A 24,647-nucleotide genomic window follows, 5' to 3' on the forward strand; every position below is an offset into this window, starting at 1 on the left:
ATAAACATTTTCCAAAAGCTCCCATTTGCCTTCAGGATTAAGATCAAATGAATGTGGAATGAAAGGCCTCGGCAATGTGCCTCATGTGAACGTTTTCAACCTACTCTCCATGCGCTCCCTTCGCTCCACTGTCATTAACCAGCAGGCTCTCTCAGGAGCAGCTCTGGAACCTCCTGTCCTCCCGTCTCACCCGGGCCTCCCGCTCCTCCTTTACGATACAGCTCAGAGACCATCTCTGAGCACCATGAGCCACTGCTCTATGCAGTGCTCCTCACACTGTACGGATCACAGCCCCTGTCCTTTGTCCATTCCCCCAGTAACAGACGAGACCCTTAAGGAAGGCGGTCTACGTGTTCCACACCTGTGAATCGCCACCGCTACTGAAGAGGCTGGGCGCAATGACGCCAGCAACAAATGATAACACGGAAATCTGCCTACCTTACACCACCAAGCACTACTATAGCATCATGCCTGGCTTTCCCCACTACTACATTCCTTTGAATTGTGAGATGATGTCAAAGACAAGATATATCCCAATTTCATAGACATTAAAAGGTGAAATACTGTAGTCTAAAAAAGATGGCATATTAAGTAAAATAATTATAAAAACTTACATACTGTCATCAGATTAGAAAAGCATTTTAAAAGTCCAAGTGCTAGAAAACGATGCTTAAATGAAGGCAGCTTATATATATTCTCTCAAAATACTACAATAATTCTCCTTTGAAACGTCCATAAGAAAGTGTTCTATATCCTGGTTGTGGTAACCAAAACACAAATCTATTACTAAAATTCATAGAACTAGAAAATACAGTCATGAGAAATATTTTAAATGTCTATTAAATACGTCCACCCTCTTAGGCCCATTCGAATCCCTGCTCCCCCACCCTCCAGGCCTGGACTCCCTCTTCACAGACCCCACAGGAACCCAAAGAGGACACGTATGTCTCCTCTGACACTCAGTCCATTTCATGAGCAATGACTTAAAACCTGAGATGACCTGTCTCCAGGCCCATCTCCTGACTACTTTCATGTTCCAGCCCAGGCTTCCTGCTGCTAATATAGTGCCCTGTTCTCCTTCCAGCCGTCTTCAGCTCTCCCAGCTCCATTGCTGCCAGCTCAACTCCAGCCTCTCCCCGCTCATCTGCCTCCCACCTCACTCCACTGACAGTGTGTCCATCCCCTGTCCACTGTACCCTCTGAAACCTGAACTCTACTGGGCAGGGGGCAGGGGAAAGAGCTTCACCTGTTATCCTGACACTTATTTACCTCTTCCCCAGGGCACATAGGGTCTGCTTTGAAAGGTTAAAACTACCCAAACATGGTAAACATAGAGCCCATCATCATCAGATTGTCCTTGGAAAACTGAGCAAGCCTTAATATTTGGGGTAAGGGGGACAACAGGATAAGCTTCACCAGAAGCTTCAGAGTGTCACCTGCCCACACTTCTAGCTGTTTTGAAAACAAGCCACCATTATCCCAGAAATATCTGAGCCTGTTTCACTTGCTTGCCAGAGAGCCCAAAGGAATCTGAAAGCAATCATAGGAAGGTCCATACTGTCCGACCCATGAACTAATCCACTAAATGCAAGGAACGGATAGGCATTTCTCTAGACAATGTTTTAGGTCGTGCATCAATGAATATACATCTAACATATGGTAACTAACTGTACCTGTATGTTTTATAAATTAAGAATGTGAATGCTAAAAGTGATATTCTATTTGCTAATCAGGAAATGGAAGCACAGAGAGCTACTACCTAGTAAACTTAGGAGACAAGCATGAGAGGTGATCCATTCCAAAAAGACCAACTCCTACAAAATACATGCTAATCCCAAACAAAATGATTTTCATTACACAACTGATCTGAAGTAAAACCTCTGGGGGGAAAGTGAGTTTAGGGAGTACTGTAAATTAGGCAGAACAGCTGCCAAGATGTGAGACTAATAAAGACCCACCAAGGAGAGGACATGTCACCTGAGTACATGACCACATACAGAAACACCTCAGAGGAATTAGTGGTAATAAGTGTGTCATAAGTTGGCTGTCTGGCCTGCCTGCATGACCTGAACTCTACTGGGCCAGAGGTAGGGGAAAGAGCTTCACCTGTTATCCTGACACTTACTTACCTCTTCCCCAGGGCAAATAGGGTCTGCTTTGAAAGGTTAAAACTACCCAAACATGGTAAACATAGAGCCCCAACATCATCAGATTATCCTTGGAAAACTGAGCAAGCCTTAATATTTGGGGTAAGGAAGACAACAGGATATTTTCAGTATTTCTTACAAAACATCAAGTTCTCCCCACCAACTTCTAAGCAGCAAATTCCTGCTCAGAGCTCACCAACCTCCCCACTCCTCCCCCAGGGAGGCACTCCAAGAACACAAAAAAGGAAGCCACCAAGGGATATGAAGCTAAGGTGGAGACATTGCAGAAATCATGGGCAGCTTGCAGACCACTTAAAGCTATTCTTTGCTATCACTGGGATCAAAACATAAGTGCATTATTTCTTTTAGCACATACCCCATTCTCTATTGCTTTGTCCCTATAGCTCCTATCACATGCAATTTTCTTCCTGTTGATGCAAATTCTATTTCCAACTCAGGGCTCTGTTTAACTCCGGCCTGCAATCTCCAGGTTCTTTGGAAAACACTACCTGTTACCTTCCTCCCTTCTGAACACTAATACCACTTTCTTCAAACTCAAAGACATTTATGTACATATGCTTCAGACACATCTGTGTTTGTTTTTACAAAAAGCAGCACTGAGTCCTCCGCATAATAAAGCCATCATCCCCTATGTCAGGATGCTCTGCAATGAAACCATTTAATGACTGCTTAATTTCACTTTAGGCACATGATATGATGTACTTCACTAATCTTCTATTCTTATAATTACAGTGGTTTCCTATTTTAGGCTATTATAAGCAATCATGCAAAGAAGATACTTTCTTAAAATATATTTATGTATATATCCGTCTGATGGTATCCTTAGGATAAACTATTAGGAAAGGAATTGCTAAGCCAAAAGTCACACAGCCCACCACTACAGCTCTTTTAGGTCTTCTTATTCACATTGCCAATTTATCCTTCAAAAGAGTTACTCCAATTTACTTTTCTTTTTATTTATGCATCATTCAAAAAATATTTATTTTGTATTAGGCATTATCAACACAATCATTATTAACGTAACAGACGTGGTTCTTGCCCTCAAGGAGCTTACACTCTAAGGAAGAGACAGAAACCCACACCATCGCAAATCCTTCATTGCAGGCTGAGGTAAACTAGGAAGCAAAAGTACAGGGTTTTTCCAAGACCACCGGAATTAGTTCCCACAGGAATAATGGCTCTGAGCTGGGGCTAAGATTTCCTCTTGGAAATCAGGTAAAACCAGGTCAGAGAATCCTGGACAAAATATTCTAAGCAAAGGGAGTGTAAACAAAGCCTCTGAGAAGGGACAGAATTTGATTTATTTGAAAAAAATGTAAGCAGCTCACTGCGGCTGGGGCACTGAGGTAGTGGAGAGATTAGGCAACAGACCACAGAGCCTCCAGCAGCAGCAGCTGACTTCCTGCACTGCCCCAGCTGGTGAGGCCAACATTCACCAGCCATGGGCTAGAACAGTCACAGGGCAGTCAAAGCCTCAAGATCTAACAACTGAGTAATGACACAATAACTGTAAATCAGAGGAATGGGGGTAAGTACACTTACCCTGCAAAGGGATGCACTTTCAATCTGTTTCACAAACTTTAGGCAGACAGTGTCATGCCATGTACTTGAAACAAGATAATCAGCTAAATTCCTTAGTTAAATAGTTGTTGTTTAAAATATCTGTGTGCCCATAGATAGCAAAACACACAGAAAATTCCTTGACTTTAATATGCTACGACTAAGTAGATTAAAGTGCTTAAATCTGTCAGAGAAATTTCATATTCACATTTTATTTAATGTGAAAAACATAACTGTCACTTTAAGGTCCCACTCTGGTGGAAAAGCTAAACCCCATAATCTTCCAATAACTGTAATTAGTCAAGTTTTCTTTATTCCAACACAGATTTTCTTATATTTTCCACATAAATAAAGGGTGAAAATCAGTGTTCTGAGATTTTTTAAAAAATCAAGTTAGAAGACATCATGTATTCCTTTTACAGTGTTTTTATTCATGCAGATTTGCAATTATTTTAAAGAGCATTTTTAGTAATTAATTAGACTATAAAAAATGTACAGAAAGTTTGTACCACGAAATTATGTCCCTAAGTAATAAAGGTGCTCAGTAATGGAGAGAGAAAGAAGCTCAAAAGGGTCACCGCTCAGCAACCTCTCATAACTAAAGAGCAGAACACAATCTGTTATCTGTGAAAATGAAGAGACGTCATAAAGTGCCTTTCAAATATTCCCTATTACAAAAGAGAATGCCTATTAAAATGCCATAGTTTATTCTATATAAAACATCCCTTCTATCCACTCAAAAACTTAAAAATTTTTTTTGCTTTAAGATAAAAAAAAGGCCATATCCCCAAGATAATAGTTTGTGCAAATGATCTCAGTACAAGATCCAATGATCTCCATTATTTACTGTTCTTACTGAAATCCACCTGCATGTCCCAGAGCAATTTACTAAACTTCACTGTTGATTAGCCTATTCTGTAGTAAAATTCGTCAGCAACACACAAAAGACAGAGAGCAAAACAGTCCTCACAAATATACTTTGAAATAGGTGTACTTGAAATACAAATATAACTTTCCAGGCCATTATTTTTCCTAATGACTAAACTCTATATATAAAAAAAATTTTTAATGGAGGTTTTCAGATCAGTGATGTGTGCAGCCCATTCTCATGACATGGTCATTTAAACTTCTCATCTGCAAAACATAATGCAATAAATTATCAAAAAGGGGAGGAAAAACCCAGAAAGCCTCATCATGTTTACAAAACAAAAACCATAAGCATTACAAAACAGATGGTGCGAAATAGTAGAAGTCTACATTTTGCTGGATAATCTTTTAACTCCTCTTGATCGTAAAAGTTAACACAGGATGAATTTAGAAAATATAGAAGAGCAAAGGAAAAAATAAACTGCTATAACCCTACCATTCAAATAAACTTAATATTTGGGGACTTTTTTTTCACTTCTTTCTATTTTCATATTTTTTCTACTATATAAAAATAACAGGTATAAGAAATACATGCGCCTGCATACTTTAAAAAAAAAAATTAGGATATTATATTTGCATTTTTATTTTTTGCTTACTTAATATGTAGCATGTTAAATATATCTCTGACTTTAAAAATCCTTCTAAAACATGATTTTAAAAACATACTATTTCACCATTTCCCTACTTTGGGACATTCGGGATATTTCCAATTTTTTGACATCATAAACAAGACTATAATAAAAGTATTAAAAACTCACAACACTTCTGATTATTTTCTTAAAATGTATTTCTAGAAATAGAATTACTATGTTAAAAGGGAATTTGAGATAGCCAAGAATCACCCCCGGAACTAAACAGTCTTGTTCTATTAGATAGTAACCTATTCAAAATTCGCAAAACTTACAATTACATGGTATATATTTAAAAATAAAATTTAAAAGTAAAAATATATTCAATGTCTAAAAAATTAGAAAGAATAGGAAATAGAATCACTATTATGTTGTAGTAAATACTCTTGGAAAAAATTAATTTAACTTTTAAATATCCACCTTTTAAAATTTTCTGATACAAACAAGAATTTTGTTATATTTCCAGAGATAATCATTGGTTCTTGAAATGCAAGAAAAAGGCTAATTTCTTAGAAGTTCAATCCTAATACCTTGAAATAAAAAGGTAATGTTTAAGATTTTCAAAATAAAAACAACTTTTCTCTTTCCAATACTTACTCAGTATGGGAAAGTTTCATTTCTTCCCTTTGTCTTGCAGAATAATTTAGGTTCCCACCTAAAAAAAAAAAAAATAAGCATAGAATCTTTTCAATATAGTTGTTATAAGTAAAATTCAAACATGCACACAAGCACACGCACATACACACACACACTTTCACTGATACACCTTAAAGTAACAGAAAATGCTATGGAAGATAAGAAAAAAAGAGTTTATCTCCTGGAACCTTCCCAAGGGAAAAAAAGTTTTTTAAGGAATTCTTATATGATAAAAATAGTCAGTCCTTAATTTTAGCTTTTTTTTTTTTAAAGTTTGGACTTATATATTACCTCAGGTTTTCTTACTTGGGACATTGTATTAATATTCAGTAATACTGAAAATTTAGAGAAATTAAAGGAAATGACCTAAAATTATTTAAACAGCATGCGTAATAATCCTTCTAAATACATAACAACCTTTAAGGCTAAGGCCAGTTAGAAAAATTGATAAAGGTAACATCAAAATCTTATAACGGAAAAGGAAAAATGCAGGTAGTACACGATTATCCACAAAAGAAAAAAATCTGCAATTTCCCATTCTGTATCAAATACCTTCAACCTGAAAATGAGGTTGAAATAAATTTATTTATTTATTTTTAATATAAAACAACACTGGAAGGGCTTTAGGTTCTAAAGATACTTCTTTGTGCTAATATAAAACCAACATCTAAAATTTCATAAAACTTACATTGAACTGGCCAGAAAGAACATGACAATTTTAATGAATGTGAAGGTCCAGAATCATAATTATGTTATATAATGGAATGTTTCCATAACTTTGGACAGAATGTCATTATTACTTGAGTTAAAGCATTAACTGGCCCCTAAAATGACATGCAGACAATCTAGTGAACCCACACGACTATCCATCATGGTGTAAGAATACAATACCTGAACTTCTACTTACCTTGGGCACGATTCACCAAATAGAGTAAAACCACAGCTAAAAGTGACACTGGAAGTGAAAAAACATAGGGCCCTTAAAAACACGTACTTCTTCCCAATGACTCCGACATAACCACAATCACAAGGTAAATCTTAGACACATCAAATACATCTTTAGTAACTGGCATTTCAAAATAAAAACACTACTTACATTATTTTTAAGTGAAAAATCTTCAGAGAACTACAAAGTCACCAGCTGGGAAGCTCTGATACACAGGCCAAGAATTAGGCAAATCTGAGACATACATCTCAGAGATTTGTTTTGAAAGAAGGGAAAACAGCCTGGCGAGTGTGGTTCTGCAGCTGAGTGTCGACCTAGGATCCAGGAGATCGCGGTTCAATTCTAGGTCAGGGCACATGCTCAGGTTGCGGGCCCGATCCCCAGTAGGGGATATGCAGGAGGAGGCTGATCAATGACTCTCTCATCACTGATGTTTCTCTCTCTCTCTCCCTTCTCTCCCTTCCTCTCTCTGAAATAAAAATATATTTAAAAAAAAATAAAAGGGAAAACTGAATAGCAATAAAACCTAAAACCATAAATATGAACATTCTGCTACATATTAAAAGAAATTAAATAAATGTTGCCACATGGCACACTTACAAGACACACAGGCAATGAAGAAAACTTCTAAAAACAAATATCCCCGAGCATCCAGTATCATGCCAGCAAGGATGGAAATGATCGCCAAGCCAAGGTTCTGAATGGACTGCATGCTATAATTTAAGAAATAAAAACACATTTCTATTTCAAAAGTCTCCATACAGAGTAATAATTCACTATAAATATTAGTATCTATAAACCACACAGTATTCATGTTCAGAGACATTTTCAACCAGGGATGACCTGATTAGGTTTTTCTTATCCCATGACTGTTTCCTCTACCAGAGTGATGCTCAAAGGTAAGGAAGCTTTCCTTATTAAGTACACTATGAACTCAAAACCTTCCTGCTGAACGAAGAAAGGGCTAAGTGAATACCAACCCCCTTTGCCTTTCGGGTCAGAGACCAGAGCTCAGCTTCTCACTGAGAAGCCCTCAGGTAAACAGGCAGTGGGGTGATAATGGCAGCAATCACGTCTGATGGGTTAGCTTAACTCCAGCTCTCTTGCTGGAGGCTGGCAGCATTTTCCTTGCCACCACAGTATCATAAACAGATCAGCTGACACTTCTAGTTAGTTCTAGTTTCAGAGCTATCCCAGAGCCTAAAGATGACTAGACTGAGGAGACCTGGAGTTTCATGTGGTAATTAAGTCGTACAATGAAGAGAGACATTATATGATCCACGGTGCAAACACTTACAAGCCATATGCAGTTCCCAGTTGATGTTCAGGAACTACAAATGCTACCATTGGCCACAATGCACAGGCAAGCAATGAATAGGACAGTCCCAGGAGACACTGTGGAAAGCAATACAGAAAAGTGTAAAAGTCTTATAATAACCAAAGTGACTTTCCTTTGATGCAGATTAGCAATGGCGACACGATAGTTAATATGTGAATATTTATGCAAATTTTATTGTAATCAGGTTAAAACTCATATTCAATACAAAAAGAGTCCTGGACCTCCCTAACAGTATCCCTCTAGTGACAAAATACATGCACACTGTCTTAACAACTTTATATATATATATAAAACTGCTTGGGCCCAGGGTACAGTTAAGAACCAAGAAAGAAAACAAAGCTAATTTGCAAAAAATTATTACCACTGTTTTAGGCAAGTTACTTTTCCAGTTTTTATTAGGAATTACAAATTAAGCAACTAAGGCAACATCACATCAATAGCTCATTATCTTACCTCTTGGTCATCAACACCCAACTGGAGTGCAGGGCAAAGAACCAACAACCACTGCTTGTTAAACATTACCTAATGCTGACTTTTTCCTCAATTAAAAAAGGAACCTTACCACTTCAGTTCAAATAAGATTTAGACCTATCATGTGGGCAAAACTTAAAATAATGCCAATGTCCAACAATGGCAAGAATACTAGAAACAGATTCTTATATTACTGATAAAGCTCTAAGTGAGTAGAAAGTTACTGAATATCTATCAAGATGTCAATTGCGCAAAGCCTCTACTAGAGCATTTCTACCTCCAGGAAACCCGTCCTACAGAATTCTCACCTATATGATCAAGATATTCTTTTATTAACAGGAAAGGAAAAGAGCACTTCAGCCTGTAGTCTTAAAAATGACAATCTGAAGAACAATAACAAAAAGCTGATGAGTTCCTTATCACTTTTTGACCTACTAATAGTCAAAGACAAGAGGATGTGAAATCATGTATATTGGGCTGATAGATTTTTTTTTGTCACCTATGATGGAATGACCACTTTTCACGAAGTACAGAAAGATGAATGGAACTAATAAGAATTTGGGCCTTTATAAGACTATTTTATTTCAAATTCTATTTCAGCATTGAGGTTACTCTATTGAATAAACCAAATAAAATTAAAAATATCTGATGTATTAATAATCAACACTTATATATTTTAAAATAGTTATTTTGTGGAAATCAAAATCAAGTCATTGTTTCCCCACTGTCCCAAAGCACTGCTATTGGACGAGCTGAGTGTGGCTCCTGACATGAAATTTACACAGTCCTCCCTGGACCCCGAGCCCCCCAGGTGTTAACAGCAACATTACCATAGCAATCCAGGGGTTCCACAGTGTAAAGGCCAGCAGCATGTGGGAAGCAAGAGTGGTCACCACTGCACACAGAACCCAGATGATGTTCTTCCCTATTTTATCCACCAGGAGCCCAAATACTGGGGACATGGGAGCTGATATGATATATACAACACTGCCCAGAGAACATAAAAGATATTATTTAATGAAATGTATCACAGCCAACAACAAAAAAATATCCAAGAAGTTCCTAAAACCATCAGGCAAAGCAAATCCTAGCTCATTTAGTTTAACAATCTTCTAAAATGGTCACTGGTAAATATAAATATAAAGATTTAAAGAGTGGTGCAAGATTTCTCTGGTTTTCCATTAATGCAAAGATGGCTACTCAGGATCAAGTCCCAATATAATATTGGCATCACAATGTGGATGTTACACCACATATATCTTAGAGCATTTGGTTACAATTAAAGACTCACACTAGGCACACAACAAGCACTTATAGAATTAATGAAGTACCTGTTAATAGCACTTGCTGCCTGGGATGAAAATCCAAATTTCTCTGTAAAGAAAACTCTAAAATAGAGAGAGAAATAAGCACTTTAGAGAGAACTACTCTGTTTTTTTAAAAAAAAATAAAGACAAAATAAAACTGAATACAAATAATTCTTAGTCAACTTTTCCTTCTTGATACTGTTATCCCACCTTATTTGATATTATTCATCTTCAAGTAACTAGCTAAAGCTTTAGTGTTTATTATATAAATATTTCACTAACTAAATAAAGTATACTGATGCCTGTTCTTCCCCCTTGTTAACATATACCATAAACAGTACACACAGGTTTTCAGAAAACCAAAGCATTACTACAGGGAATCAAGAAAGCTGCTTTTCCTTAACAGCAGTACTGAACAGGTTCTGCTATATAATGCATAGGGTTTTTGTCTCAATTACTTAGAGTGACAGCCTGAATTTAAAGGTTATAATTACAAGCACACACCCCCCACCAAACACATTCACACTCACACACTGTTCTGTTTAAGCAGCTGTCAAAGAAAAAAGGGAGAGGTAGAAGATAAAGCAAAGAAAAATTTGACTTGAATCCTGAATTTAAATGTGGAGGAATTATAGTCCTAAGAAATAAAAATATGCCCAATCACTATGAGCCAATACACTGTCTCCATTCTCAGTGACCAACCAAGGGATAAAGAGCTAATTTTTAAAAATACTAATCTAAAATAAAGCATTAAAATAAACCAATATTTTGAATCAAAAACTGTTATTAGGCATTTCTTCAAAAAAACAAAAAAAGTATTAAACCTGAAGCTAAGAAAATCAGTTATATCCCAGGAAATGAAAGAATTCCTGTGTATATATAAACTATAACGAGAGAAACAAGATTTACAGCTAAAAAAATTACACTTATGTGATTGAAATCTCATTATAATTTAGCCAACAGAAGTGAAACACTAGAGATTACTCACTTCCCCAGTCCAATAAAAGGGAATATGGCCACGTAATAGCAGACACAGATGATAAAGATGAGCCACAGGGCCAAGGAGAAGTCCTTCACATCGGTCAGCTTAATAACATCACCTGGGGGAGGAATGGGAGGAGATATATCGGTATAATTCTGCATAGCTAAGCCAAGAGTATTTTTCATTTATCATGGGATTAACCTTTGCATTTCAGTTAAAAAATACACTTCTCAGTAATTATTGGGACATAGTTTCTGGAATAACTTACAAAGATGTTAAAAAAGCAAAACGTAAGGTCAGTATCTACCTACCTAATGATAAGGACACTCATCATTTTGCAAATATACACAGAACATATAAGGAGGGAAATGTCCCCCCAAATTTAGACAAGTGGAAATAGATTTGGAAATAAAAGATCAAAAAGCATGTATTAAGCCTCACTGGGTTTCCAACACTGCATTAGGAACCTGCACAATTGTACATTATTTCAAAGAGGCCATAACTCCCAAAGTCCCACTTTCCTCACAACTAGATTTACCTGTTTTTCCTTGTTCTTTATGAAGAATTCTTTCTGCTCTCTGATCCAAGTAAGCAAGGGCCAAGGCACAAATCAGTGAAAGAATACAGGTTATACCCCCTATAATTTAAAAAGAGACATTTTAAAAAGAGAGCCGGACTGAAGGTTCCTTAAAGCACAGCACATCACAGTAATAGCAGAAAACTCAGCAACCAAAGGGGATAATATTTAGACACACATAAGAAAAGCCCACAATTACTAAGTGAGGACAGGAGGAAGGGAAGAGCATATGGTAAGAACTCAACAAACAATAGTTGCTATTACTATTTATTTCCCAGTAGAAGGGTGGAGATTAAATGGAAAAAACTAGAAGCTAGTCTAGCCCTCTAATGTGGAATACAAACTGAAGAGAGCTGATGACTAGCAAATTAGTCTTCTTTCCTTAATTCAGTCTAAGCAGCAATTAATTACTACTGGATGCTGGGGGGGGATTATAAAAGCAAAGTCTGATTCTGTGATCACTTCATCTTCCTTCTGATGCCTTCCCAAAGTCTGTCACCCTTGCCCCTACCCTCTGGCAGTCCGAGGGCCCCACCTTCCCAGAGCACACGTCGCTCGGACTCTCTTTCCTTGGTGTATTCAACACTGCTCACTAATGCTGACCTCATATCATTACTGTAAACCAGATAAAAAGTGAATAAAGTTTACACTTGTCAAGAATTTTAAAAAGAAGCTGAGTAGCCCTAGCCGGGTGGCTCAGACAGTGGGAGTGCCATCCCATACACCAAAAAGGTTGCAGGTTCAATACCCAGTCAGGGAGCATACAGGAGGCGGCAACAGATCGAGGTTTCTCTTTCACATCAATATCTCTCCCTCCCTCTCCCTCCCTCTCTCTCAAATCAATAAATATATCCTTGGGTGAGGATAAATAAAAGCAAAGCCTAGTAAAATAAATGCATCTTTCACTGGCTGACATAACACAGTCCACTTGAAAACTGCTGAAATGACAGACAGTAGACATTAGTTCTGGTTCTGCCACTAACAAGTTGAATGACCTTAGACACAGAACTTGACCTCTCTGGGCTTAAATTTCCCCATCTGTAAAATAAGACACTTTGATTCATAATGGCACAGGTTTTCTCTGGCTCTAAAATTCTTTGAAATTCTCACTCTCCATCACATAGGGAACTAGAAGGAACACTGAAGAGCACTTGAGAGTACAAAAGGTTTTAAGCAAGGCAAAGGATTTGAGCGGGAGAGAGAAGGAGTCTCTAGGTACAAGTCGCCCGTTTCGGGTTGCCACTCGATTGTCCTCTTTTTACCAGGCTATATCAAGGAATTATAAGGAATAAAAGATGGCACAGGACATTCGCCCCATCTCACAGGTCTCTCTAGGCCTCTACACATCATGGGGCTCAGTTAGACAAATTCAGTGCTCAGAGCAAAAGCACGGGTAGTGAATCCAGAGGGCCTCATACATTTCTCAGCAACCCACCCAGAAACCAGCACAGTGGAGCCTTAGCTAAGAGAACTTAGGGCCAGGAGGGACCTGTATACCTTTGGTCAAACACCCACAATTTTACAGAAAAGAAAACTGAGATGCAGAGATTAAATACTCAGAAACCTAAGCATATACGTTCTTTTTTACAGGCAAAAGGAAAGAAACCATTATTTGTACAGTTGATCCTGGAAAATATACGGCATTTGTATGATGCTGTCTTTTAAATGCCGTCTTTTAAAGGTTAACTTCTTTGTCCAGGATGACAAAACTGTTAGAGCCAGGACTAGAACCCAGACTCCTAACCCCCAACTTGGTGGATTTCCCATCACATCATATCATCTCTACAAAATCTAAGCTCTACACGTATAAATTCCTGATTGTTTTCAAAGTTCTCACATACATACTTTCAGTCATCAGGACAATGCTGAAGTAAACAAGAGTGGGACAAGATCCTCCTTTTTAAGAAAGTGGAATTGAAAACACAAACAGCGTGAATGCCTTGCTATTTCTAATTAGGTCAAAGAACTCGTGAACTGTGTAGGCAAAATTATAACCGACATGGTCTAACCCCAATTCCAGTGTTCTTTCCTCTCTGCCATGACACTGCCTATGACACGCTTTCAGAAGAGACAAAATGTTGGACATCAGGATTCACTAACCAATCATAAGCGTGACTCCAAGGGTTGTGTGACCAGCAGAACCCAACGAGGCTTCAACCTTGGAATACAGCCATCCCATGAGGTTCATGTTCACTGTACTTCCCTGAAAGGGAAGGAAAAGAAAAAAAATTAACCTTTCATTTACAGTCCTGCCTTGTTCAAAAAATAGGACGTAAGGTGGCTTAGAGAATAGATATATAGCACTCAGATTAATCAGAGATAAAAATTTTTAAAACACTACAGAGGAAAGAACTAACAAACTAAGATAAAGCCACAGATAAGATTACTACACACACACAAAAATGTAAATTTATAGAAAATGCTAGTATTCAAACAGCACAGTACATCTATAACTTCTTAGTAGCCAAAACAAAAATGAAACATGAATTACAAAATTCACAGGGTACCTATGACAAAATAAACCTTAGCTGAGAAAAAGCTCAGCTCTTCCTGGTATTAACATCTGGAAAAAAAATTCGTCCTCTGTCCACAAGATGATGGTAAAAGTTACAGATAATATCCTAATTCATTTATCCATTCATGTAGCAGTCATTGAGCCCTGATTATTCGCCAGTCACTGTTCTAGGGGTTGGATATATAATAAAGAACAGATGAAAAAAATTTCTAGCTCTCACAGGGGTAGAAGAGGTAAAATATGTAGTACATTAAATAGCACTTAAAAGTGCTTGAAAAAATAAAGAGAAAATATAAAGCAGGGAAGGAGAATATACAGGGGCAGAGGCCTCACGGGGAATGTGACTTTGGACTAAAAACCTGAAGGAAGTTAGCTGTGAGGACATCTGGGGGAACAGCAGTCCAGGCATAAGGAACAGCCAACGCACAGACCCCAGAGGGAGGCTGCCCGGTGTGCTCACGGAATGGCAAGGAGGCAGAGGCTGGAACAGTGTAAAGGAAGAGAGATGAGATAACATCTCAGAGAGGAACTGGCAGGGGCAGGAGTGAAGGGGAGATGTTATGGGTCATAAGGATTTTGGCTTTTACTCTGTGTAAGCGAGCCAGCCATTAGAGTTTTGAAAGAGAAGTGAACAAGCCATGTATGTTTTAAAAGACCCACTCTGGCTGCCTTATCCAAAAAGACTGCAGGTGGGCATGAAGGCAGAAGCAAGGACGTCATCAGGTGGTTACTGCAACAACCCAGAACAGAGACGTGGGCTTGGACTAGGGTGGCAAAAATGGGCAAGTGAGAAGTGGCGGGAATATGGATATATTTTGATGATCAAGCTAATAGGACTTGCTAAAGAAAAATACATGGAGTGTCGGGGGAAAAACAAAAAAGGAGTTTCAGATGACACTACAGTGTTTGAGCAACAGGAAGAAAAGTGTTGCCAGTAACTGAGGAGAGAACCAGCGCATGAGCTGGTTTGAGAGATGGCAGGCAGAATATCAGAGCTGGGTTTTGGCCATATCAGGTTTCATATGCCTACTAGACATCCAAATGGGAATGTCAAGTAGGAAGTTACATACACCTGTACAGAACTCAAGGAAAGGCCTGGACAAGTGATGAATATTCAGGAGCAAAGACATGCTATCTAAAACTTTGAAAGTAAGTAAGATCACCAAGGAAATGAGCATGAAAAGAAAAGCGAAGATGATGAATGACCAAGCTCTGGGGCACTCCCACATTTACAGATTGAGAAGACTAAGGTGGAACTAGCAAAAGAGACAGAGAAGCAGCCGGCAAGAGGAAAACTGAGACTGTAAGGTTCTGGAACCCAAGAGAAGAAATCAAGGAAGGGGGAATGTCAACTGTGCTAAATGCTATTGACAGGTCAAACACTAAGAAATGAGGTGGCTGTCTGAGATATCCAGCTCCTCCTCAGGTCTTCCCGCCATTCTAAGAATCCCCACTGTGCATCCTAGAAGCTCCTGAGATTCCTTTCCAGAAACTTAGCGCTCCTCCATACATGGCTGAATAGATTATAACAAGTCTGTGGCCGCACAGAAAAGAATATGAAAATCACTAGTAGCGTCACTGAAAATGAGTCTCACTCAACTGGTCCTACTTCCTCCTTTGAGAAGTTATTACACAATGAGATCCACAAATTGCCACACGTGTGTCTTGACTTACACAAGATATATAATGAAGTACTCCAAATATCCTTGCAGATAAAATTTAGAAAACATGGGAAACCATGCTAATTATCAGAGAATTATAAATTAAAATAATATCTATGTTTCCTATCAAACCGGTAAGACTTTTTAAAGTAGTAATAGCCTGTATTATCAAAGCTATAACAAAAACGATCCTCCCGTATTCCACAGATGGGGATGTAAATATCTGTGAGGATATTGTGAAAGTATGTCTCAACAGTCCTAGAATCCCTAGCGAACCCTCTGACTCAATAATAAGTCCATTTCTAGCAACCTAGCCTAAGGAAACAGAGATGCAGACATGTTTTAGAGAGTGTCACACAACAGCACTGTTTACAACAGTGGAAAATTAGACCCTACGTGTACAAAACATGCTATATACTTCATATGATAAACTATCACATTAAAAGCTTTTTATGCAGGACTTCTTCAGCCCTAAGGATGTATTACAAGCATTTTCATGCCATTTATTAGTCTAAATCTTGATTTTTAATGGTAAATTAAAAAACAAAAATTCTATTCATAGGAGTTAATGAGGAAAAAAACTAATGAAGTTTGAGACTGCCAACACCTGATGGGTACATTAATAAAAGCATAATGTTGTTCCCTTGTGTACCCTCTATCAGACCAAGCCTGAAACACCATGATCAATTTGCAGTTTCAGATTTGAGGAGTACTGACTGGCTACCTGCGCTGAGTCCAGAAATGTGTGAACACCATGGTCCGAGAGCTGAAATCCATGTAGTGTGGCTTAGAAAAGCACAGCAAATGAGCATGTCTGACCAAGAACTTAAGAGCTGTCTTCATCAGCAAAGCGCTGGCACATAGCAAGGAGCTAAAAATTAACTACAGAGGGCAAAAGTCGGAGCAATCGGTAAAAGCTACTTGTGTAGGCAGATTTCATCTCTATGTGAAGTGGAGCTTCATAAAGTTAACTGAGGTAGATGGGCTGCCTCATCACACAGTGAACTTCTGATCACTGAAAATACTCAAGCAGAGCTAGGAGATGATCGTATGTGAAGATTCCATAGCAGAGATGCTAAAATGGGTATGAAACTAGACAATGAAACTTACTACGATCCATTCCAAAGCTCAGATTCTTTGAACTAATGAATGTTCATTTAACCATTTTAGCCAGTTTCCTAAATGAAATAAGGTTAGAAATCCCTTAATTAAAGTAAGGTAAATGCTATACTATGGGCCAGAGAAATATATTAAAAAATCAAGACCTAATACACCCACACAAACATCTCATCCTGAAATTTCTAAGCGATAACTGTGAGATTCAATCTTTTGCTTCCTATCTGGCTTCATTAGGTTTGTGATACTTACAATTCTCGCCATGCTAAGTTGAAGTCCAAACACCAGGTTTAATTCTTTGCCTTTAAACCAACTCACAGCATATGTGTTCTGGGCAACTGCTAAGGACTCCCCACCAATCCTAAAAATGAGAAAAGTCAAGCTTTTAAAGAAAGACCAAAGTTAGAATGCAGTAGATTTAAAACTCTGACAACCCTCCTATCAAAAGGTAGAGTCGCTATCTCCTCCTCTGAATCCAGGTGGGCTGACTGCTTCCACCATACAATATAGTAAACGTTGCACCGTGTGATCCCAAGACTGGTTCATAAAAGATGACATCTGCTTTTTCACTTAAACACTCCCACTTGGAGCCCTGAGCAACCTTGTAGAAGTCCAACTTCCCTGAGTACACCACGCAGTGAGAAAGCTGAGCCACGCAGAGAGGCCACACTTAGGCGTCACGCCAACAGTGCAGTCTTCAAGCTATCCAACTAAGTGCCAGAGGTGAATCAACGAGGTTTCAGATGACTCCAGTCCACGTAACTTTCCAGCTGAGGCTCGAAACAGCAGGTACACAGACAAGCCGTCCATGCTGTATCCCGTCCAAATTTCTGACCCACCAAGTCCACTGCAGAGTTTTGGGGAATTTGATATGCCGCAATAATAACCATGGCAGGCAATAAAAGGACTCTGGGTTACCACATCACCATCTATGCTACATACAATGTCCATGTGAAGAGTGAGCCATGCTTTGTGAAAACACAAACATTCGCTTTTCAGGCCCATACCTTCCCTGTTCAACATTCTTCTACTTCCTGGCTTTTAATTTTCCTTCTGGGAGTTCTACATATTGACCGCCCTCCCACTCCCAAGCCTTCAGTGAAGAGCTGCTCCTCCATATCCAAACACTGAGCCTTGTTTACCCTGTCCTAGTTCAAGAATAGTTCCGCTCTCTTCTGCTCATCCAAATCCTACACTGATGCCAAGGCCCACTTTGTCCATGAAGCCAATTCTGACCACAGTTCCATCTGAATCCCTTTCTATTTTTATATACATTTTGTTTCCTTCTCCCTCACTTAGAACATTTTTCGGAGTACGTCACATGTCTATATGTCCCCGGTATCAGTGCAAAGACTGAGTAAGTTATACTTTTAAGTTAAAGAATGAATATGTTCTATCATCTGTGTCCCCTCAGATCAGGAAGCCCAAGGCTGGACTCAGAATGGGCTTACTGAACAACTCTGAAATTCATAAAGGTCAGCCGATTGATATTGTGCTCATTCAAGCCTTTTCAACAGGGTTCAAAAGGACCTGTACATTACCCACTAAGAAACAGCAAAATGTCCATGAATCACCAACCTAGAAAATGACTGTCTGCACTATAATACTATAAATGAGGTTTAAGTCATAGTTTCAATACAACAGAAAAACAAAACACCTAGGAAAAATGTCATTTCTGGATGACTAATATTCAAACCCCACACAGAGTTAACTATGGCCACCCAAAATTGTTTCTTACTTTAAAGGAAAATTAAGACAAATAATAAACAGTCTTATATGTGGCTACAATTCAAGAACTTGAAGTAATTCTCCATAAGATACAATATATTTTTTGTAAATCCTTAATAAACTGATAGCTGAACACTAAAACAATATATTAGGGCAAATGAAATTATGCGTAACTTACCCAAACACAAACCTTCCAAACTCCATGAGCCAGAAAGCATTAAATATTCCACCCAGAGCAAAAATAACCTATAATGTAGAACCAATGAAAGAGTAAATTCAAGGTATTCAAGAGAAATAAGTAACTTTTGATGCATCACAACTTGTACAATAATTTTAATATTCCTTGTTAGTAAATCTGTAAAATTAAAACATTCAAGTTCATTGTCTCAGCCTTAAAATGGATTATGCCTTCTAGTATATGGGCATTTGGGAACCCAGCTTAATTAAGTTAGGTATTCATTAAACACATCTTTGCCGAAATTAGAAAAAATTCAAGTCACTATCACTTAATAACTGTTTTTTCTTCCTTACCTGTCCAATGCAAACGAAGCAGCTAAAAATAATGGTGCCCCATCTGTTGGGAGGGGGAGAGAGAGAGAATATGAATTAAGAATATGTCAGTCACCATGTCCTTCAGTAATGTTCTCTTTGACCTCCCTGCATTCCCACCAAGGAAAGAAAAATGAAGCCTGGTCTGCCTCTGAGGTCAGCAGCTTTTTTAGGATGAAAGCGAATTTGCAGAAGTCTTGACTTCTGAGGGGATTCCAGGCGTTAGTAATGGCATGTGTTTGTTTAAAGCACTACCATCTCTTAAACAAAGCTTGTTAAATAATCTTCATGAGGTACCCAGGGCTCCCATTTAAAAATGGATATTCTTTATAAAATTCCTATTAATACCTGAAGATTAATTTCAAGGAATGCCAGATTAAGTAATTTTAAGTGGTTATAATTCTTGATACCTAAAAACTCTTTTTCAAAGAAGAAATATCAACCATATTAATACAATTACAAATCTGTTTACTCAAACATTCCACACTTTGAATATTTGATTAGTGTTTCCCCAGAGTAGTAAAATGCCAGTGTTAGAAGTCCTTAGGAATAAAGGTACTTCCAAAATGCAAATCCCTCTCACCACCCTTATGAAATGGCTACACCACTTTCAGCAATGGAAACCCACGATGGTCCCCATCTGCAACATAGTAAGTGGAATCTGTCCCCCTGAAGTTTCCAGCCAATTCTATCCCTTTAGATCAAGCAAAAGAAATTTGATTCTTTCTTAATACCCTAACTCTTCAAAATTTTTTAGTTTCCAAGTCTAAACACTCAGTTTCTTTAATTCTTTTCCACCAGACATGGTTGGAAGGCCCGTCATCATTTTGCCCTCTGCCTTCTGAAAATATTCCCATTCTACATCTCTTAAAGCCTCCACTGCCAACACACACACACACATAAGGGTGAAAAGTGACAAAGCTTATAGTGTTCTTCCTTCTCTAACAGATGTGGTCACAAAAGTTCAATGCCCAAAGAAAGGCAGAAAAAGGAAGTCTCGCTAGAGAGAGGCAAATACTACATATGTGCCAATTACTGTACATCCATCTTTCATTCGTCGCAACCACCCTGCAAGGCAGAAATTATTATCCATATTCTACCAATGAGGAAACTGAAGCTCAGGAAGCCAAGAACAGCTCGGAAGATCTGGGAAGTTGAGCAAGTGGCAGCAGTGGAATTCAGACTGTGGCCTACCTGATCCCAAGTGAGGGCATAACTACGTTACCTTATTTCATGAGTCCCAACCTTAATTGAAGCACCAACCTAGTTTCAAAAATCAATTCCAGAGAGATAAAAGTATCTTTTTGAAAAAAACTAATGCATGCCTGGCAGGGTGTGGCTCAGTGATTGCTCAACAACCTATAAACCAGGAGGTCTCAGTTCCATTCCTGGTCAGGGCACATGCCCAGGTTGGGGGCTCAATCCCCAGTCAGGGGCATGCAGGAGGCAGCTGATCAATGACAACTCTCTCATCATTTATGTTTCTCTCTCTCCCTCTCTCTTCCTCTCTCTGAAATAAAGAAAGATATATTTTTAAAAAACATGCAGCCCAGGCTGGTTTGCTCAGTGGTTAGTGTTGGCCTGAAAGGGCCCAGGTTCAATCCTGCCAAGGGCATGTACCTCGGCTACAGGCTCACCCTTGTCCAGGCGTGCGGGAGGCAACCAATCACTGTGTCTCTCTCACATCGATGTTTCTCTCTCCCTCTCTCCCTCCCTTTCGCTTTCTCCGAAAAGAAATGGAAAAATGTCCTCGGGTGAGGATAAAAACTTAAAATTTAAAATTTAAAAAAAAAACCTACTACAGATTATTACAGCAATACAGAATTTTATTCAGTTCTTTGTAGAAATTTAATTTAGTTCTGTTTCCCTAATAATCAGATTTTACCCAAGCTTACCGTATTCCAAATACTCGGTCTATCAAAAAGCCACCAAGGAAACACAAAACTACATTGGGCCAAGAGTACCAGGCATAGAGCAGCATGAACTTCGTGGTATTCACCTGCATATCCTACATGGGAAGAAAATAAAACTATCTTTTCCAAACAGTTAAGCTTAGTAACTAACCAAAACATTTTTCTTCTGTGTAGGGCAGCAGTTTCTTAACCATTTGTAGACACTTGATTGCTTTGGGATTCTCAGGGCAGCTATGGCCGCTGCCTCAGAAAAGGGTCACACGCGGGGGTTTTTGAGTCCAAATGCGAGGCTTCATGGAGTCCAGAATGAATCAGGTCGCCCACTATGGAGACCACCTCTGTCGGCATCTGCCTATCTAGTCTATATTCTTATTCCCCCTACACTACCTGCACTGGGGCTCCCCACCACACGGAAAAAATAATCTTAGCCTCCCCCAACTAACTCATACCTTCTTTCCCTTTCATTCTAGAATGTGAAGAGCCAATCTATGCATTTCTCCCTGTCCAAAGACAAAGAAAAGAGACTATCTAAATGCACAAGAAATTGTAACTATCAAATTCATTTTTACAAAATCAGACTAAAAACACTGACATGGACAATCCTCTACAATCAGTATCTGCATTTAAAAAACAAAATAACAACAAAACATATTTAAACACCTTGCTGACTGGCTATTTCAAACCAGAACTCGCCCATGCGGCTGGCTACTTTGGTCAGTAAGGTGTTTAAAATTACTTAAATTAATGTGAGTGCAGACATGAGTTATCTTGTGACCAGTCAGCAAGGTGTTTAAGAAGGCAAAAAGCTCTGCTACCAAATCATTTGTCATTCAGATGGTCACTCAAAGGGAGAATAATGAGTTATCTAAATTGTGAAACAATATCAAGTTACAAACAAGTGCTACAAATGCATTTTGTGGCCATTCATTCCAACTCAAGAACACTCCTGGCCACACACAGATTTGGTGACTACAGATATTAAAATGGATTCACTGGACACTGTTGCAGGCAAGGTAACCTGAGAGCTGAGGAAGCCTCAACAGCTACACCTTCCCTGAAGCAAACAACGGTGAAAATCAACTTACCCGTTTGACCTGAGTCTGAAGGGCGGCAGGATTATCATAGCAAAAATAGCTGCCTGAAAAAAGGAAGAACAAATATTTTCTAAGTAATAATACTATCCATATGAGAGTTTCAAGTTGCAATTACTACTCAAATGGTGATTTTAAATGTTTATATTTGGGGTTCAAGGACTGACACTATGGAAACTTCTTCTGTCTACCATTATTTTCTAAGCTGTAGCTGAATAACCATTAGAACATGTGCCTGATCATTTACAAACTACTAGTGTGCATATAAAGCAAATATGGGGAACCTAGGCCAAGAAGTTAACCAATAACTAATTGTTCTTGCATTTTACTTTCATGATGCTTCATGTCTAATATTTTCTTAGCATCTTCACAAAGCACCATATTTCCCTTACTTAAAGTTACCAAGACACAGACACACTAAAAATTTCACATCCTCAGCAGTTTCCTAGTAATGTTACCTGAGGTCACCACTTATCTTGAGAGCAGAGGAATGGAGTTTAACTACTTTGACTAATTAATTTAAACAAGAGTTCTAATTATACAAACAGAATGCCCCAAATCAAATAATTTAGCAAACAAATTGCCAGGAGTGAAGAAAAATACAATAGAGTTCCAAAGGATTAAGTAAAAATACAAAAATGTCTGCTGCTGAGTAACAGAGAAGTGGAGCAAGGTTTGACATTCACTCACTGAGATTTATTTCTAAAATACTGTAATTCACAGATATGTGATAGGCTTCAAGATAATACTGCCTCCATTTTCCCACTAACTCTCTAAAAGTATAATTAGAAGCTACGATTCAAAAGAAAAAAATTGTCATTAGAAGAGTATGAATCTGGTTTCTGAAACCCAGGCAAGTAAGTTACGCACCATAAGTTACCAAAAATGATCTGTCTGCTTGAATGGGGTCAATTTTAAGTGCTTTGTGTTGTTCTCTTTTGTTCCTAAACCAGCAAATTGTAGTTCCTGCTTTAATCACTGTTGTAAGGGGTGCAACGATCATGATTTAAAGCTAATGGATGGGCATCCTCTTTCAGAAAAAGGACTGGGAGCCCTGGCCGGGTAGCTCAGTTGGTTAAAGCGTCCTCCAGATGCACCAAGGCTTCAGGTTCAATGTCTGGTCAGGGCACAGGCAAGAAGCAACCACTGAATGCGTGGATAAGTAGAACAACAAATCAATGTCTCCCTCTCTACTTCCCTCCGTTCCTCCCCCCCTCTCCCTCTCTCCCCCTCTCTGTTATATCAATTTTTTAAAAAGGGATTGGGGTGGGGTGGAGGCTTAAAAAGATCGGCAAAGAAACTAAAGCCCAAAGCATCCTCCATGCCTACTAATGGATTCCAGCAGTAGCATAGTTACCCACCATAATAATCTTCCTAACTAAACTTGTTGACTACACCAGTTCCTGTGATCCCCCTGAAAAACGCTTTATTACTTTCATACCAAACTAATACTGACTATAGAATTTTGCTGAATAAGTTAGTTGCTGGAACACTGAAAGAAATTTCAAAAATTATCTCAAGAATCTGCCTTCAAAGCCATCCGATTTCCTGCGTGACACCGACCAGGGCCAAGGGGCCCGCAAGCCGGGCCCAGGGAGGCTGCGGCGCGGAGGCGAGCGGGAGGGCGGGGACCGGCGCGTTCACTCTCTCGAGCGACCGGCAGGACGCACTCGTTCACTTTCCGAAACACGGTGAGGAACTTACAGGACGACCAACGAAATGACGGATGATTTTTTTTTAGTCTTTCTCAGGCGGAGCGGGGAGAAGAGGAGGGAAGGGAGGGAGTTCAAACTTTCTGAATTCCTTCCGAGCCGAGCGCCCGGCGAGGAAACTAGCCGGCCTAGAGGTTCCGTGGGCCCACGGCCCCGGGAAGCGAGCTGCTGGCCTCCGGGGCTTCTCGGGGCGAAGGGGCGGGGAGGGGAACGCCCAGCTCCGTGCGCCGACCCCCTTTCGGGATGCCCGGCTTGAATGGGGCGCGGAGCTGACCCAGCAGCCGCGCTGAGGCCCGGGGGCCGGTGTGAGCTGATCCCAGGGCCCCGATAGGGACGGTCACGGGTTTTCTCATTGCCCGCCCCGCCCGCCCCGCGGACAGCTCACCGAAGCCCAGGAAGCACATCAGCAGCAGCACCAAGAGCCGGTGCGCCAGGCGGCTGGGGTCGCACAGGGCCCGCAGCGCCCCGGGGGCGGGGGCATCTCCGCCGGCCTCGGCGGGGCCGCCGGACAGAAGCCCGCGCGCTTCCTCCTCCTCCTCCTCCATGGGGCCGGCGGGAGGCCGGGAAGCAGGGGCGGCGGCGGGAGCGGCGAAGGCACCGGCACCAGGGAAGAGCCCGCCGGCCAGAGCCCCGCCGAGGCGGAGGCCACATGACCGCGGCCGCTCACGTGACGCGCGCAGGTCACGCAGGGCCACGCTCACGTGATCACGCGGTGGCGGGGCTCCCGGGGAAGGCCCGGAAGTGGGGCTTTGCGGCGGTCTCCCCCGGCAGGCTGTGTGGGGCTGCGCGGCCCGGCCGTCCGGCGCCCCTGGCGTGTCCC

The 24,647-nt window shown here is 39.9% G+C and overlaps 1 protein-coding gene across 4 annotated transcripts; it reads right to left on the reverse strand.

The window, feature by feature from the left end:
- Window positions 1-4,138: 4,138 nt before the first annotated feature.
- On the reverse strand, window positions 4,139-24,372 carry MFSD1 (major facilitator superfamily domain containing 1). 4 transcript variants are annotated; one of them, XM_087818347.1, is made up of 16 exons: window positions 24,213-24,372; window positions 22,110-22,162; window positions 21,007-21,119; window positions 19,094-19,136; window positions 18,741-18,808; window positions 17,087-17,195; window positions 13,643-13,745; window positions 11,504-11,602; window positions 10,972-11,083; window positions 10,008-10,064; window positions 9,507-9,663; window positions 8,164-8,261; window positions 7,467-7,579; window positions 6,828-6,875; window positions 5,882-5,939; window positions 4,139-4,862 (listed from the first exon to the last, which is right to left on the reverse strand). In XM_087818347.1, the coding sequence occupies exons 1-16, from the start codon at window positions 24,370-24,372 to the stop codon at window positions 4,859-4,861; spliced, it is 1,395 nt and encodes a 464-aa protein (XP_087674473.1). In that variant the 3' UTR covers window positions 4,139-4,858. The 4 variants fall into 4 exon arrangements, with proteins under 4 accessions (XP_087674473.1, XP_087674475.1, XP_087674477.1 ...); XM_087818349.1 differs by lacking the exon at window positions 4,139-4,862 and having other exon boundaries at window positions 5,878-5,939; XM_087818351.1 differs by lacking the exons at window positions 4,139-4,862; window positions 21,007-21,119 and having other exon boundaries at window positions 5,878-5,939; window positions 22,110-22,158.
- Window positions 24,373-24,647: the final 275 nt, after the last annotated feature.

Source organism: Miniopterus natalensis, chromosome 6, assembly GCF_054644295.1.
Source record: "Miniopterus natalensis isolate mMinNat1 chromosome 6, mMinNat1.hap1, whole genome shotgun sequence".
NCBI lineage: Eukaryota > Metazoa > Chordata > Mammalia > Chiroptera > Miniopteridae > Miniopterus > Miniopterus natalensis.